The following is an 18,885-nucleotide window of genomic DNA, read 5'->3' on the forward strand; positions in this document are numbered from 1 at the left end:
GTAGAAAACAGTATAGATATTCCTTAAAAAAACTAAAAATAGAACTATCATATGATCCAGCAATCCCACTGCTGGGTATAATATATCCAAAATAAAGGAAACTAGTGTGTCAAATAGATATCTGCACTCTCATGTTTACTGCAGGTCTATTCACAATAGCCAAGATATGGAATCAACCTAAGTGCTCATCAATGGATGAATGGATTAAAAAATATGGTACACATACACAATAAGATTCAGCCTTAAAAAGAAATTAAAGCCTATTATTTGCAGCAGAATGGATGAAATTAGAGGAAATTGTGTTAATTAAAATAAGCCAGGCACAGAAAAACAAATATTGCATGTCCTCACTCATGTGTGAAAGTCAAAAAATGTATTGATCCAATAGAAAGTAGAAGGATGGTTACCAGAGGCTGGGAAGGGTAGTGGGTAAGGGGGAATAAAGAGGGACTGGTTAATGAGTACAAAAGTACAGTTAGATTGAAAAAGTAAGATACAGTGTGTGGTAGAACAATAGGGTGAGTGTAGATAACAATAACGTTCTGTATATTTCAAAATATCTAGGAGAGTGAAATCAAGATGTTCCTAACACAAAGAAGTGATAAATGCTTGAGGTGATAGCTTTTCTGCTTTCCTTGATTTGGTATCAAAATATCACATATAAAACTACTATGTATTCATAAAAATAAATAAATTTGTTGAATGTAAAAAATTATTTTTAGAAAAATCAAGTATAGATGCTACTAGAAAAACCATATATTTTACTTAAATTTCCAACTGATATTAAGAACAATTTTTAAAATTTTGTGTTTTCTATTCTTAAAAGTTATGACTAGGCTGAAAATTATATTTTAAGAAAATTTTCAAGTTAGCATTTCAATGTTTCAGTGATAGACATAATGAATTGTTAAAGTCTCAATTTAAACTGAACATGTAGTTCATTCTGAGGAAAAAAGCTAAAAGCAATTTCTTTTCTGAGTCTCTTAATATTTTCCAGAATATATATATATATGTAATTAATTTTATATATAATTTTACATATAATTAATTTTAAGCAGCATGTCCTCAGCAAAACACTATGCTAATTTATATTAACTATTAAATACTATGTTAATTATATTAATCCACAAGTGACTTGAGGATTCTGGTGTTAGAGATCAATGATCTATGGTATATTTCACAGATACAATATACCAATTATTTATTTGACCCTGGATAATATGCAGTACTTCCAAATGTAAGGAAACTGTAATTGAAAAGCACAGAGCAACCAAAAAATAAAATAAACCTACAATGTTCTCTGTTGGTGAACTAGAGAATATGTGATCAGAAAGAAAATTTTCAACTATGTTTCTTCATTTTTAATTCAGTTTAATTCAGTTTTGTGTCTGAATTTAATTATGTTCTGTTTTTATATCGGTCAGTTCAAAATTATGTAAATTAATAGGGCAAATGTCAAAACGTTAACGGTTAATGCAGCGCATCCTGTCGCATGGCCTTGAGTAGGCACGATGTAGTCTGGCCTTGTTATGGGAGAATAACAATAGAGAGAGAAGGACTATTTATAGACAATTTCAATGAAGGTGTTTGAAGAGGAAAACAGGTGGTATTCTGAAAAAAAGCAGATTGCTATTCTCCTTCTCTTTTTCTCTAATTTTCAAATATCAGCCGAAGTTCTCACAATTGAGCAAGTTCATTGCAATTTATTGGCAAAAATAGGAGTTGCTATCCTGAAACTAACTCTAAGTCCCCGTCTAAAGAAGGCTGATAGATATCCACAAAGATTGAACTATTTCCCCACAATACTTTTATTCCTTTTCTCCTTAGTAGTATACCATAAATTTTGATTGAGCATATTGGACACTTAGAATAAATAAAATATTTCTTAGCTTCTTTTGCAGTGAGCTTTGGCCATGTAAGTATACTCTCACCAGCAAAATGAAAGTGGCATCATGCAAAATGTTTGGGAAATGTCCTTAAAAGGGAGGAGACATGTCCTTCTTTACTTTTTACATAAGTGTCGTAGGTGAGAGCTGTTCAGCAAACATTTTGGACAATGAAGTTGAAGATACACATTGAGGATGGCAAAGAAACTGTGTAAAACAAATCTATATTCCCCAATAGATTTATGAAGTTCTCCTCCATGTGCCAGACTGCCTGTCTTATAATCAACTACGTTGTTTTTTTGAGTTATTGCTATTTTGAATCTCTGCTACAACTAAACTTAAACCTAAATGAAAAAAGGACTATTAGGGTAACAATTTTCAAAAAGACTATGAGTGGGGTCCTCTCAAACAGCATGTGAGTACCCAATAAAACAGCCAACCAAGATTGTTACTTATTACGTGTACTTGAAAAACTGAAAAGTATACAAGAACAAAATGACGCTATCAATCATTATGAAGTTATAGAATTACATTTTTCAACTACTTATGAACACATTAACATACTTAGGATGTCTGTAAAATGCTGCCAAGGTGTCTCCATTTATTCACCTTCTCTTCACAGAAACAGAAAACTAAAACCATTTAATAAGTAGCAATTCTCTGCTATTTGAATATACATATATGGAGGCAGTATAATGAGGGAAACTGGAATCAGGTGATCAGGTTCCTAGTTAACTAATTCTGAGACCTTAATCAAAGCAATTAAATAATCTACATCACCTTCTTCAACTGCAAAATGGGAATTACACCTGTCCTACCTACTACAGAGGGTTGTTGGGAGAATTAAATGAAATAATGTAAATGAAGATGCTTTTTAAAGCATAGAAATAATAAACAAATGTAAGGGCATGAACTTACTGTCCAGATTACTGGAGGTAGCAAACAATTTTCACAAACAAATTGTCCGTGTAACCAAATACACTTATCTGACTCTCGTTAACAGAAACAACACTGTAAAGGGCTCAATTGTAACATAAATATTACATATATTCAAATACCAGCTTGAAAATATTCATCAGGTTGCCTACCAATATTTAACAGTGAGATGCAAATGATTGAGGAATCAGGTATTTTCCAATTTAACGTTGTTTTTTCCAGGTTTATTGACGTATGACTGACAAAAAATTGTATATATTAAATATATAACAACATGATATGATATACATGTGCATTGAGCAGTAATTGCCACGATCAAATTAACTAACACATCCTTCACCACACATAGTTACTATTTCCACAAGTGTGTATGTATGTGTGCAGTAAGGACAGTTAAGCTCTGCTGTCCTAGTAATTTCAAGTAAACAATACAGTATCGTTAATTATAGTAACAATGTTTTACATTACATCCCCAGAAATTATTCATCTCATAACTGAAAATGTGTTTCCTAACATCTACCCATTTTCCCTAATCCCCAATTCCTGGCAACCACCCTCTTAAGGCACTCCAGATTGTCTATTATGCTAAGTGAAATAAGTAAATATCTATGTAGTCTCAGATGAAATCTTAGAAATAAGCTAAGTAAATTTCTATGTTCTTGGTGATGGTAAGATTTCCTTCTTTTTTTGGCTGAATAATATTCCAGTGTGTGTGTGCCTGTGTATATAGTGTATATGTATATATATATATGTGTGTGTGTATGCGTGTGTATATATATACCATACACCATATTTTCTTGAACCTAAGTATCATGCATTGATGGACACTTAGGTTGTTTTCATATCTTGTCTATTGTGAATAGTGCTGCAATAAACACAGAAGTGCAGATAACTCTTTGAGATATCAATTGTATATGTACCTGGAAATTAGAATCCTGGATCATAAGATAGTTCTATTTTTAATTTTTTGGCATAATGGCTGTACTAGTTTCCATTGCTGCCAACTATATACAGGATCTCTTTTTTTATACTCTTGCCAACACTTGTTATCTCTGGTCTTTTTGTTAATAGCCACCCTAACATGCATGAGGTGATATTTCATTGTGGTTTTGATTTTCATCTCTCTGATGATTAGTGACATTGAGCACATTTTCATATATTGGTTAATCATTTGTATGTCTCCTTTGGAAACATGTTTATCTATGTCCTTTGCCCATATTTTAATCAGGTTATTTTTGGGTTTTTTTTCTATTTAATTGCATGAGCTCCTTAAATATTTTGGACATTAACCTCATAGGAGATAGTTTATGGTTGGCAAACATTTTCTCCCATTCCATAGGTTGCCTCTTTATTCTGTTGATTATTTCCTTTGCTATGCAGAAGATTTTTTAGTTTGATGTAATCTCACTTGCTTTTTGTTTTGGATTTTTTTTGGGGGGGGGGCGGGGGGCTCTTGTTGCCTGTGCTTTTTGTGTCGTATCCAAATAAACATTTTCAAACTCATTGTTAAGGAGCTTTCCCTCTATGATTTCTCCTACAAATTTTATTGCTTCACATCTTACATTTAGGTCTTTGATATATTTGAGTTCATTATTGTATATGGTATAAGACAACGGTTCAGTTTATGCTTTTGCATGCAGATATCCAGTTTTAGAAACACCATTTTTTGAAGAGACTATCACTTCCTTACTGTGTGTTCCTGAAACCCTTGAAGATTAGTTGACCGTATATACATGGGTTTAGTTTTGGACAATCAATTCTGTTTCATTGGTTTCTGTGTCTTTTTTTCACTGAAAGTATCATATTCCTTTTATTACAATAGGATTGTAATAAAGTTCAAAATCAAGAAATGTGAGGCTTCTAGCTTTGTTTTCCTTTCTCAAGACTTCTTTGGTTATTTGGGGTCTTTTGTTGTTCCATACAAACATGAGGATTGTTTTCTCTTTGTCTGTGAAAAATGCCCTTGAGACTTTTGTAGGAATTGTGTTGAATGTGAACATACTTTTGCAAATGTACGTATTTTATTAATATTAAGCCTTTCAATTCATAAACATGGAATATCTTTACATTTATTTGTTTTCAATTTTTTATCAATATCTTATAGTTTTCAGTATATAGATCGTTCATCCCCTTAGTTAAACTTGCTCCTAAATATCTTTTAATTTTTTAAATATTTATTTTATTGAAATGAATCTGAACTTAACGTGAAAGAATAACTGATTTCAGTTCTATGTTTTCATTCTTTGTTTTATGTAGGTACATGAGATAGTTTGATACAGGCATGAAATATGAAATAATCACATTATGGTGAATGGGGTTTCCATCCCCTCAAACATTCATTCTTTGTGTTAAAAACAGTTCAATTATACTTTTTAAGTTATTTTAAAATGTACAATTAAATTATTATTGGCGATATCATGCTGTTGTGCTATGAAATCATAGGTCTTACTCATTCTTTTTATTTTTTGTGCCCATTAAGCATCCCCAACCCCCGCCCCCCAATTCCTCTACTAGCTTTTGCATCTTTTGGTAACAATTCATCTACTCACTATGTCAATGAGCTCAATTGCTTTTAATTTTAGATACTACAAATAAGTGAAAACATACGATATTTGTTTTTCTGTGCCTGACTTATTTTACTTAACATAATTATTACCATTTTGATCCATATTATTGCAAATAACAGAATCTCATTATTTTTACAAGAGTAATTCATTGTATATATGGATCAGATTTTCTTTATCCATTCATCTGTTGATAGATATATAGGTTGCTTTTAAATTACGACCATTAGGAATAGTGCTGGAACAAACACGTAAGTGCAGATACCTTTTCAATATACTCATTTACTTTATTTAGGTAGATAATGAAAAGTAGAATTACTGGATTCTCCAAACTGTTCTCCATAGTGGTTGTAGTAACTTACATTCCCATCAACAGTGTACACGGCTTCCGTTTTCTCCACCAGCATTTGTTATTGCCTCTCTTTTGAATGTAAGCCATTTTCATTGGGGCGAGATGATATTTCATTGTAGTTTTGATTTGTGTTTATCTGATGATCAATGATGAACACCTTTTCATAAACCTGTTTGCCATTTGTATGTCTTCTTTTGAGAAATACTCATTCAAATATAGAGTTCATTTTCTGATTGGATTATTATTTTTTTTCCTATAGAGTTGTTTGAGCATTTTATATATTCTGGTGAGATGGGTAGTTTGCAAATATTTTCTCCCATTCTGTGGGTTGTCTCTTTACTTTGATTGTTTCCTTTGCTGTCCAGGAGCTTTCTAAGTTGATTGGATTCATATGTCCCTTCTTGGTTTGGTTGCCTGTGATTGTGGGGCATTACTCAAGATATTTTTGCACAGAACAATGTACTTGATATTCTTCCCAAAGTTTTCTTGCAGTAGGTTTACAGTTTGAGGTCTTAGATCTAAGTCTTAAATTCATTTTCATTTGATTTTTTGTATATAGCAAGAGATAGTGCTCTAGTTTTACTCTTCTGGAAATGAATATCCAGTTTTACTGGCACCATTTACTGAAGAGACTGTATTTTCCTTAGTGTACGCTTTTGGCACCTTTGTCAAAAATGACTTTAGTGTAGGTGAATGGATACGTTTCTGGGTTTTCTATTCTGTTTCCTTGATCTATGATTCTGTTTTTTTTTATTCCAGTACCATGTAGTTTTGGTTACTACAGCTTTGTAGAAAAATTTAAGTTCACATAATGTGATTCCTCCATTTTTGTTCTGTTTGCTTAGGATAGTTTTGACTGTTCTGGGTCTTTTGTGGTCCTATACAAATTTTAGGATTATTTATTGTATTTCTGTGAAGAGCGTCAGCTGTATTTTTATAGCGGTTGCATTAAATCTCTAGATTACTTTGGAAAGCATGGGCATTTTAACAATATAAATTCTTCCAATCCGTGAATATGAAACTCAATCAAAACCGCTCAACTACACAGAAACCGAACAACCTGCTCCTGAATGACTACTGGGTACATAACGAAATGAAGGCAGAAATAAAGATGTTCTTTGAAACCAATGAGAACAAAGATACAACATACCAGATTCTCTGGGACACATTTAAAGCAGTGTGTAGAGGGAAATTTATAGCACTAAATGTCCACAAGAGAAAGCTGGAAAGATCTAAAATTGACACCCTAACATCACAATTAAAATAACTAGAGAAGCAAGAGCAAACACATTCAAAAGCTAACAGAAGGCAAGAAATAACTAAGATCAGAGCAGAACTGAAGGAGATAGAGACACAAAAAACCCTCCAAAAAATCAATGAATCCAGGAGTTGGTTTTTTGAAAAGATCAACAAAATTGATAGACTGCTAGCAAGACTCATGAAGAAGAAAAGAGAGAAGAATCAAATAGATGCAATAAAAAATGATAAAGGGGATATCACCACCGACCCCACAGAAATACAAACTACCATCAGAGAATACTATAAACACCTCTACGCAAATAAACGAGAAAACCTAGAAGAAATGGATAATTTCCTGTACACTTACACTCTCCCAAGACTAAACCAGGAAGAAGTTGAATCCCTGAATAGACCAATAGCAGACTCTGAAATTGAGGCAATAATTAATAGCCTACCAACCAAAGAAAGTCCAGGACCAGATGGATTCACAGCTGAATTCTACCAGAGGTACAAGGAGGAGCTGGTACCACTCCTTCTGAAACTATTCCAATCAATAGAAAAAGAGGGAATCCTCCCTAACTCATTTTACGAGATCAACATCATCCTGATACCAAAGCCTGACAGAGATACAACAAAAAAAGCGAATTTTAGAACAATATCCCTGATGATCATTGATGCAAAAATCCTCAATAAAATACTGGCAAACCGAATCCAGCAGCACATCAAAAAGCTTATCCACCATGATCAAGTGGGCTTCATCCCTGGGATGCAAGGCTGGTTCAACATACACAAATCAATAAATGTAATCCAGCATACAAACAGAACCAAAGACAAAAACCACATCATTATCTCAATAGATACAGAAAAGGCCTTTGACAAAATTCAACAGCCCTTCATGCTAGAAACTCTCAATAAAATCAGTGTTGATGGAACGTACCTCAAAATCATAAGAGCTATTTATGACAAACCCACAGCCAATATCATACTGAATGGGCAAAAACTGGAAGCATTCCCTTTGAAAACTGGCACAAGACGGGGATGCCCTCTCTCACCACTCCTATTCAACATAGTGTTGGAAGTTCTGGCTAGGGCAATCAGGCAAGAGAAAGAAATCAAGGGGATTCAGTTAGGAAAAGAAGAAGTCAAATTGTCCCTGTTTGCAGATGACATGATTGTATATTTAGAAAACCCCTTTGTCTCAGCCCAAAATCTCCTTAAGCTGATAAGCAACTTCAGCAAAGTCTCAGAATACAAAATCAATGTGCAAAAATCACAAGCATTCTTATACATCAGTGACAGACAAACAGAGAGCCAAATCATGAATGAACTTCTATTCACAATCGCTTCAAAGAGAATAAAATACCTAGGAATCCAACTTACAAAGGATGTAAAGGACCTCTTCAAGAACTACAAACCACTGCTCAGTGAAATCAAAGAGGACACAAACAAATGGAAGAACATACCATAATCATGGAGAGGAAGAATCAATATTGTGAAAATGGCCGTACTGTCCAAGGTAATTTATACATTCAATGCCATCCCTATTAAGCTACCAATGAGTTTCTTCACAGAATTGGAAAAAACTGCTTTAAAGTTCATATGGAACCAAAAAAGAGCCCGCTTTGCCAAGACAATCCTAAGCCAAAAGAACAAAGCTGGAGGCATCACGCTACCTGACTGCAAACTATATACAAGGCTACAGTAACCAAAACAGCATGGTACTGGCACCAAAACAGAGATATAGACCAATGGAACAGAACAGAGCCCTCAGAAATAATACCACACATCTACAGCCATAGGATCTTTGACAAACCTGACAAAAACAAGAAATGGGGGAAGGATTTCCTATTTAATAAATGGTGCTGGGAAAATTGGCTAGCCATAAATAGAAAGCTGAAACTGGATCCTTTCCTTACTCCTTATATGAAAATTAATTCAAGATGGATTTGAGACTTAAATGCTAGACCTAAAACCATAAAAACCCTAGAAGAAAACCTAGGTAATACCATTCAGGACATAGGCATGGGCAAGGACTTCATGTCTAAAACACCAAAAGCAATGGCAACAAAAGCCAAAATTGACAAATGGGATCTAATTAAACTAAAGAGCTTCTGCACAGGAAAAGAAACTACCATCAGAGTGAACAGGCAACCTACAGAATGGGAGAAAATTTTTGCAATCTACTCATCTGACAAAGGGCTAATATCTAGAACCTATAAAAAACTCAATCAAATTTACAAGAAAAAAACAACCCCATCAAAAAGTGGGCAAAGGATATGAACAGACACTTCTCAAAAAAAGACATTCATACAGCCAACAGACACATGAAAAAATGCTCATCATCACTCGCCATCAGAGAAATGCACATCAAAACCACAATGAGATACCATTTCACACCAATTAGAATGGCAATCATTAAAAAATCAGGAAACAACAGGTACTGGAGAGGATATGGAGAAATAGGAACACTTTTTAACTGTTGGTGGGACTTTGAAGTAATTCAACCATTGTGGAAAACAGTGTGGCAATTCCTTAAGGATCTAGAACTAGAAATATCATTCGACCCAGCCATCCCATTACTGGGGATATACCCAAAGGATTATAAATCATGCTGCTATAAAGACACATGCACACGTATGTTTATTGCGGCACTATTCACAATAGCAAAGACTTAGAATCAACCCAAATGTCCATCAGTGACAGACTGGATTAAGAAAATGTGGCACATATACACCACGGAATACTATGCAGCCATAAAAAAGGATGAGTTCGTGTCCTTTGTAGGGACATGGATGCAGCTGGAAAACATCATTCTCAGCAAACTATCACAAGAACCGAAAACCAAATACCACATGTTCTCACTCATAGGTGGGAATAGAACAATGAGATCACTTGAACACAGGAAGGGGAACATCACACACTGGGTCCTATTGTGGGGAGTGGCGAGGGGGGAGGGATAGCATTAGGAGATATACCTAATGTAAATGACGAGTTGATGAGTGCAGCACACCAACATGGCACGTGTATACATATGTAACAAACCTGCACGTTGTGCACATGTACCCTAGAACTTAAAGTATAATAAAAAAATAAAAAATTAAAAAATAAAAATAAAATAAATATACAGTTGGCAAATTAGCATAAAAAACATGCCAAGCATCAGATATCATCTGAACAATCCAAATTAAAACAAGAATGAGATATTACTATGCATCTATTAGCGTTGCCAAAATCCAGAACACTGACACCAAATGTTGTCAAGAATGTGGAGCAACAGGAACTCTCATTTAATGCTGGTGGAAAGCAAAATGTTATAACCACTTTGGAAGACAGTTGCTTGTTTTTTACAAAGCGAAGTAAACCTTTACCATATAATCCATCTGTCATATTCCTGGATATTTACTCAAAAAAGTTAAAAACTATGTCCACACACAAAGCTGCACATGGATGGTTATAGCAGCTCTTTTCATAGTTGCAAATACTTGGAAGCAATCAAGATGTCTTTGAGTAGGTTAATAGATAAACTCTTGTACATCCAGATAGTACTAAAAAGAAATGAGCTATGAATCCATGTAAAGACATGGAGGAAACACAAGTGCATATTAATAAGAAAAATAACCCAATCAGCAAAGGCTACAAATTGTATGATTCCAACTATATGATATTCGGGAAAAGGCAAAACTATGGATACAGTAATATGATCAGTGGTTTACAAGGGTTGAGGTGAGGGAGGTGTAAATAGGTAGAGCACATAGGATTTTTAGGTCAGTGAAACTACTTTGTACAATACAATAATGGTGGATACATGTCATTACAAATTTGCCAAACCCATAGAATGTAAAACGCTCAAGTGAATCCTAATATAAATTATGGACTCTGTATGATAAGTAGGTGTTAATTTAGATTCATCAGTTGTGACAAATTTACCACTCTGATCATGGGATGTTGAAAGTCGGGGAGACCATGCATGTGTGAGGGCTGGAGGCATATGGTAAATATATGTACTTCCTGCTCAATTTTTCTGTGGATCTGAAGCTTCTCTAAAATTGCATATTTTTAACTGGTAGCTAACGGAAGTTAACAGAATATATTAAAAAAATACACCATAACCAAGTAGAATTTATTCCTGGAAAGCAAAGATAGTTCAATATATAAAAATCAGTCAGCGTAATGCATCAAATTAACAGAATTAAAAGGAAATAAGCACACAATCATGTGAATTGATGCAGAAAAATATTTGACAAAATTTAACAGCCTTCAAGATGAAAACCCTCGACAGACTGGGAATCAAACATCCTCTCAATGATAAAAGGCTAAAAGCTTTTCTTGCAGGACATGGAAAAGGGCAAGTATGCCCTCTTTTTCCAGTTGTGCTTAACATGGTACTAAAAGTCCTTGCCAGAGCAATTAAAAAAGAAAAAGAAACAAAAAATCTCCAAATAGAAAAGAAAGAAGTAAAATGATCTCTGTTTGCAAATAACATGATATTTAGTAAGCCCTAAATATTGCAAACATACATACACACACACACCAGTACATACACAAATGCCTTGACACACACACTCAACATTAGAACTAATAAAAGGATGCAGCAAAGTTGCAAGATGTAAAATCCACACTCAAAAATCACTTGCACTTTTGTCAACTAACAATAAAATCTGAAAAGAAAATTCAGAAAACAAGTCCATTTTCAACAGTTTCAAAAACTGTAAAACACAGAAATGCACTTAACAAAGGAGGCGAATTACTTGTACACTAGAAACTACAAAACGCTGCTGAAGTAATTTAAAGAAGATACAAATAGATGAAAATATATACTGTAACATTGGAGTGAAAGTGTTAATAATCTTAAAATGTCAATACTACCCAAAGGGATCTACAGAGTCAAAGCAAGACTTACGAAAATCCCAAAGATGATTTTTGCAGAAATATCAAATTCCATGCTAAAATTTACTTGGAAACACAAGAGACAGCAAATGGCCAAAACTATCTTGAGAAATAAGAATAAAGTTAGAGGACACACATTTGTTGATTTCAAAACTCACCACAAAGCGATGGTAATCAAAAAAAATGTGCTGCTAACATAAAGACACACATGAGCCAACAGAACAAAACAGAGAGCACAGAAATAAATCCTTGAATGTACGGTCAATTGATTGTCAACAAGGATGCCCAGACTATTCAATGAGGAATAAGTAGTCTTTTCCATAAATGGTGCTGGGAAAACTGATCTCCATATGCTAAAGAATAAAGTTGGACCCTTTAGACAATATGCAAAAATTAACTCAAGGGGATCAAATACCTAAACTTAAGGGGTACGACAATAACACTCTTAGAAGGAACATTTGAGAAATGCTTCATGATGTTAGATTTGGCAGTGATTTTCAAGATATGACACCAAAATTACAGGCAACAAAAGAAAAAGTAGGTAAAGTGGACTTCATCAAAATTAAAAGCTTTGTGCCTTACAGGACATTATTAAAACAGTGAAAAAGCAACTCACAGGAAGAAATAAAATACTTTCAATGCAAATATCTGATAAGAGATTGGTATCCAGAGTATACAAAGAACTTTTACAACTCAATAACAACAGAAAACAAACAAACAAATTAAAAACCAGGAAAGGACTTGAATAGAGGTTTCTCCAACGAAGATATAAGCACGTAAGACATTCAATATCACTAATCATAAATGCAAATGAAAGTCACAGTGAAATACCTTTCATAACATTTAAGATGGCTACTATATAAACAAAAGCAAGAAAACAGAAAATAACAAGTGTTGAGGAGGATATGGAGCAATTGGAAACCTTGTGCACTGTTCATGGAAATATAACATGGTGTAGCTGCTGTGGAAAACATCATGAAGTTCCTGAAAAATTAAAAATATAATTACCATATTATCCAGCAATTCCACTTCTGGGTATATACCCAAAGGAATTAAAAGCAGGGTCTTGAAGATATATTTGTACATCCATGTTCAAAGCAGCATTATGCACAATACTAAAACAGGATAACAGCACAGGAGTTTATCAAAAGAAAAATGGAAAAGCCAAACATGGTATACACATACAGTGGAATATTATTCAGCCTACTCTTCCTGATAAAAAAGGAAATTGTGACACATGCTACAACATGGATGAAACTTGAGTATATTATGCTCATTGAAATAAGCCATTCAGAACAGGACAAATATTGTGTAATTCCACTTACATGAGGTATCTAATGTAGTCAAGTTAATAGAGACAGAAAATAGAAGGGGGGTTGTCAAGGACTAGGGAAAGGGGAAAATGGGAAGTTAATGTTTCATAAATATAGAGTTTCAGTTGGGGAAGATGAAAAAGTTCTGGTGATGGATGGCTAATGTTTTACAACCATGTGATTGTACTTATTGCCACAAAACTATACAATTAAAAGCAATTAAAATGTTAAATTCTATGTCATATATGTTTTACAATAAAAAATAAAAAAATCAGTGGTTAGCAATACTCTAATGTGTTTGATGAGAATATTTTCAAATATTTCTGAAGTTTTCACTTAAATACCAGTAGGATCAAAATTCAAAATCCTATTGTTAGAGATAAGGTTAATGTGCTGCACTCAATATTATTCAGTGAAACAGAAGATTTAGATATCAGGAAGCCCACAATCACATACTAATAGAAGTGTTATTGCCCAGTTATTAAATATTAAAATCTTTCAATGCTCTATTCAAATTTCTCTTCATTTGTACTCCCTAGACTGACATGAAGAAATTTCTTTTACATCTACAGTGTCAATTATGATTTATATGTAGATGACTCACAATTTTATGTCTTCACTTATCTCCCTGTGAGCATTTATTTCATGTCTCAAAGCCACCTGAAACTGGATTTGTCCAAGACTATTCATGACCAGCAACTCCGTACTTTTTTATCTCCTATTCATCCAATTGAGTAAGCCATAAAGCCAGGAACTTCACTCCTCTTTAGATCCTATATTCTATTATGAGCTCCCACACCACCAGGTACTTTTTGGTACCATTTATCTCAGCACTTTCACATACATTTCTGTATTTGATTAATGTCTGTCTCTTAAACTAGACTGCACATTCCAGGTGCAGAAATACTTTATTTTTGCTTATAATCAGATTCTTAAAATACAGAACAGTGTCTAGTATATAAGGGTTTAATAAATATTCATTGAATCAATAAAACTTTAAGCTTTGTACTCATAACCAGGAAATGGTGTGATATTAAAAAACTTAAAAATGTAATTTCTCCCCGTCCCATCTATATGAAATGAGGATTGTTTACCTAGCAGAGTTACTGGGTTGCAGTTGGACACTCACCTTGAGATTACTGTGGGTATCATTTTTAGTTTCGGGTCTTTAGGTCAGTGTCATAGTCTACATTTAACTGAATTTCCTGAACATTTGTAACTTGTCTAGTGCAATCATTCCTGTATGTATTACCTCCCATTAATACAATTCCAACTACAATGTTCAGTACCTTGGTAGGAGAATATAAAATACCTGATGCTCACAAATCAGAGTGGAGGTGGGGATCATGTGGATAATGACAAGAATGGGGGAGTTTATCTTAGAGCTCAAACTCCATGGATTCAAGTCCTGCTTTTGCTATTAGTTTCAAATGAATTTAACACCTGAATCTGTTTCCACATTTGCAAAAATAGACACAGTAGTAAAAATACCTTGGCTCTGGAGAACCAAACACCATATGTTTTCACTTATAAGTGGGAGCTGGTGAGAACTAAATGATGAGAACACATGACACATAGTAAGGGGTAACAAAACGCACTGTGGCCTGTGAGGTGGGGCAGGATCGGTGTGGAGGAAGAGCATCAGGAAGAACAGCTAATGGGTGTTGGGCTAATACGTGCTGGGCTTAATTAATACCTGGGTGATAGATTGATCTATGCAGCAGGCCACCATGGCACACATTCACATATGTAACAGACCTGCACATCCTGCACATGTATCCCGGAACTTAAAAGTTGATAAAAAATAAAAGAAAAATAAATGTCATGGTATAAACTTGAAATTAAAAGAAAATAATTTTAGTACAAATTTGTTGTGAGATTTATAAGTGAAAATGTCCCCCAAATTATTTCTTAAACTGTAAAATGATACACACGTACATAATTATTCCAATGTGACTAGGGTTGCAGTAAATGCTAAAATAGCAAGGTGGGTGTGGAGGAGGTAGTTTCTGGCAAAGATAATTTGTGGGTAACTGCTTTTTACAGTGCATTTTTGTCTTGTTTTTAAAGTGAATAAAGGAGTGGTTGTAGCAAAGACATATTTTTTAAAAGGTAGGAGCACTTTAAATATTCTATTTAACCAATCCCTTTAAAGCCTGTCCTTGTACTACGTTTCAGCTTCCCAGAAATCCCAAACTTCCTCACTATCTTTCACTCTCCTCTCTAAGGACCTGACAGTAACCAGGTGAGCCGCATTGTTTCCTGCAGGGCCGGTTTTTACATCATCTTATTGTGGCGCAGCACTGCCACGTGTGTGCCCTACTGTGAGGTCTCGCGCCCTCAGCAGTACATAAAGCGGGACAACGCAAAGCATCCCAGTTACACCAGGCATCCTGGCCCGAAGTTTCCCAACTCCGGGTGGCTAGAGGCCCACTGCTTTCCAACTACCAGCTGAGTGGGTCAGTCCCGAGAAGGGAGAAGAGGCCGAAAAGGAACCATGAACGTCTATTTACTCCTAGCGAGCGGCATTCTGGGTGCCTTGATGACTGTCTTCTGGAAATATCGCCGCTTTCAGGTAATGGCGAATGTAAGGGAGATTTGAATTAGATGAAGCTAGATGAGTATATGGACTGGGGAGTGTATATGTAAGACAGTAAAATACAGTAAAATGAGAGGTAAGGGGAGATCACCTCATTTCTCTTTTTCGCTCAAAGGAACCCCAGACTTTTACCCCCTCACTCCCGCAATTCCTGTATTCTGACCAGTGATTCGACAGTTGTGGTCTCTTCTAAAAAGTCCCAGGTCCCTAAGTAATGTGGTCAGCTTTTCACTCATTGGAAAGCAAAGTGCAGTTGTCAGTGCCCATTCCCCACCACCATCTCCCACTTTAAGAATCTTAAGTTAAGATTCTCTTTCTTCTTTTGCTTCTCCTCCCGCACGTGTCTGTTTGCTAATCTCACCATCTTTATTTTATGGCGCTTTCCGGGCATTCACAAATAATTCGAGTGTCAATGTGGATTTCCTGGTGTTAAAGTCACAAGTGAGGTGCTCTTAGATAAGAGTCAAAGACAGGGTTCATATGTTTACCTACTAGGGTGCTCAGGAAATGTAAGGAAAGGATATGGAACTTCGGCACTAACGACTACTTTCGTGTTTTTTTGTTTTGTTTTGTTTTTTGTTTTTTGTTTTTTTCTGTTTTTGGAACAATGTATTTTTGAATTAATGTAGCAATTCAATACATTTTTAATCTCTACATATTAGGGGAAATCAGTTTATTTTTGGTAACCAAGATTAAACAAGTTGTTTTTCGGTAGTTTGGAAATTGCTTAATTCGATAAACCACATATGTATAATTCCCTTCCTTTACAGAGAAACACTGGTGAAATGTCATCAAATTCAACTGCTCTTGCACTAGTAAGACCCTCTTCTACTGGGTTAATTAACAGCAATACAGACAACAATCTTTCAGTCTACGACCTCTCTCGGGATATTTTAAATAATTTCCCACACTCAATAGCCATGCAGAAGCGCATATTGGTAAACCTCACTACGGTGGAAAACAAGCTGGTTGAACTGGAACATATTCTAGTCAGCAAGGGTTTCAGAAGTGCATCAGCTCACCGGAAATCCACCTAAAAGCGTACAGGATGTAATGCCAGTGGTGGAAATCATTAAAGACACTTTGAGTAGATTCATTTGATTGTGTGTTTATACTAAATGAATTATTTTTTTAAGAGGGAGTGGATGCCAAGTCAGATACAAAAAAATCCAGATACTTCCCAAATTTCTTATTTATACTTTAAGTAATTGATTGCATATGGCTAAAATATACTTACTGGGGAAGGAATGGAAGCACAATAGTGAAAGAAAAACAGTTCAAAAGTTTCTTAACAATAAAAAAGTGACAGTAAACAAACTATAGTTGAGATATAGTGATATTAATTTCACTCAACTGTGAAAAAGTTTTCATTAATGGATCACAATCCAATACCATAAATTATCTCCAAGTTTGCATTAAAGTAAGTGGAATTTGATAGAAATGTTTTCCATTATGTGGAACGATATTTCTTGCCACTGATGAATATGAGTAATAATAATAAAAACCACCACTGAGCATCCTACAATATGCCAAGCACTCTATTAAGATCTGTGCTTTACACACTTGTGAAGACAGTGACAAAAACTTTTAACTACTCTTTGTGGTCGGCTTTTGAAAAGGATTTCTTTCCCTTCACACTTCCCCCAGTTAGATATTCTTTCATTAAAAATGCCCAAATCTTCCCTGAATTTCAAAAGTCACCTATAGAAAATTGCACACCTTAAATAGCACCAAAATGTAGTGGTAGAATGCATGTAACATAATGTGGATTAAAATTAAGGAAAAGTATTTCTAACCTCTTGTTAGCCATCTATTTTCAAATATTATAAAATCTGGTATAACTAAGGAATTAACAATCTCTTGAAGTTTACTAATAGCATTTGACCTGTCTTCAAAGAAAACCCTCAGAATGGGCTGGGCACGGTGGCTCACACCTATAATCTCAGCACTTTGGGTGGCCGAGGTAGACAGATCATTTGAGGTTGGGAGTTCGAGACCAGCCTGGCCAACATGGGGAAACCCTGTCTCTACTAAAAATACAAAAATTAGCCGGTGTGGTGGCGGGCACCTATAGTCCCAGCTACTCAGGAGGCTGAGACAGGAGAATCACTTGAATCCAGAAGGCAGAGGTTGCAGTGAGCTGAGATCATGCCACTGCACTCCAGCCTGGGCAACAGAATGAGACTCTGACCCCCAGCCTCCCACCGAAAAATAAAGGAAAAAGAAAAAGAAAACCCTCAGAATGTCAAACACAATTTCAGCTTATACATACATACATAACTTACAGAGGTGGTTCAATTAGAGGCCTACCTGTTTACCTACCTTCATGTCCCCTCCCCCTAAATAAATTACCAGTATAAATTAAACAAAGGCCTTAATTTCTTACTCCTTTCATCTTCAATCACAAGGAAGATAAAATGTTTTAAAATGTGTAAGAAAAATTATTTCTTCTATTGTCACTCATTTGCCAAGCACAAAAAGCTAGCAGCAGTGTATGTGGTTCTTAAACTTCTTTAGGTCACAGGTTTCCTTGATATTCTGATAAACCTATGGACTCTCTCCCTAGAAAAATGCATGTACATGTACACACAGAAAATGTTCCGTATGATTTTGGTTTCATATGTTTCCTGAAGCCTAGGTTAAGAAATTTAAGAATTGATGAAAAGTTCTTTACATATGTAGGCAGTGTTTATCATCATACGCTATGATGCTTAAACCAGTTGTCAACAATATATAATCAATAGATAAAGCTCTTAGTGATATATTTAATTGTCCTTGGTAAGAAAAGTAGGACACAGGATTTTCTAATTTGGCTTTGCTAATTCTTGGCAAGTTTGACAAGTTTCTCTTCCAATAGTATGTAAGTTATCACCTGTAAGTAGTAACTTATTCATGTAAGACCAAAATCACTCTATCAGCCGTGTATTACAATCATAAAATGCTAGAATTGATTAAAGCCATTTTCTCATTAAGTCCATATTCTATTTGAAATTAAACCTATATTTCAGAGAGTATAATGAACAACTCTTAATTTTGTGAAACACAATAGAAATTAAATGGGTCATAGTTTTCTTCCAGATTACCTAAGAAAGGAAGATTGTATATGGGA

At 34.8% G+C, this 18,885-nt stretch overlaps 1 protein-coding gene across 1 annotated transcript; it reads left to right on the forward strand.

Annotated features, from left to right (window-relative positions):
* The first annotated feature begins 15,554 nt into the window (after window positions 1-15,554).
* On the forward strand, window positions 15,555-16,868 carry LOC103247409 (kita-kyushu lung cancer antigen 1 homolog). The gene is made up of 2 exons (XM_008019523.3): window positions 15,555-15,752; window positions 16,547-16,868. Exons 1-2 carry the CDS (start codon window positions 15,675-15,677, stop codon window positions 16,811-16,813), a joined length of 345 nt encoding a protein of 114 aa, XP_008017714.3. The 5' UTR covers window positions 15,555-15,674; the 3' UTR covers window positions 16,814-16,868.
* Window positions 16,869-18,885: the final 2,017 nt, after the last annotated feature.

Source organism: Chlorocebus sabaeus, chromosome X (genome assembly GCF_047675955.1).
Source record: "Chlorocebus sabaeus isolate Y175 chromosome X, mChlSab1.0.hap1, whole genome shotgun sequence".
NCBI classification, from domain to species: domain Eukaryota; kingdom Metazoa; phylum Chordata; class Mammalia; order Primates; family Cercopithecidae; genus Chlorocebus; species Chlorocebus sabaeus.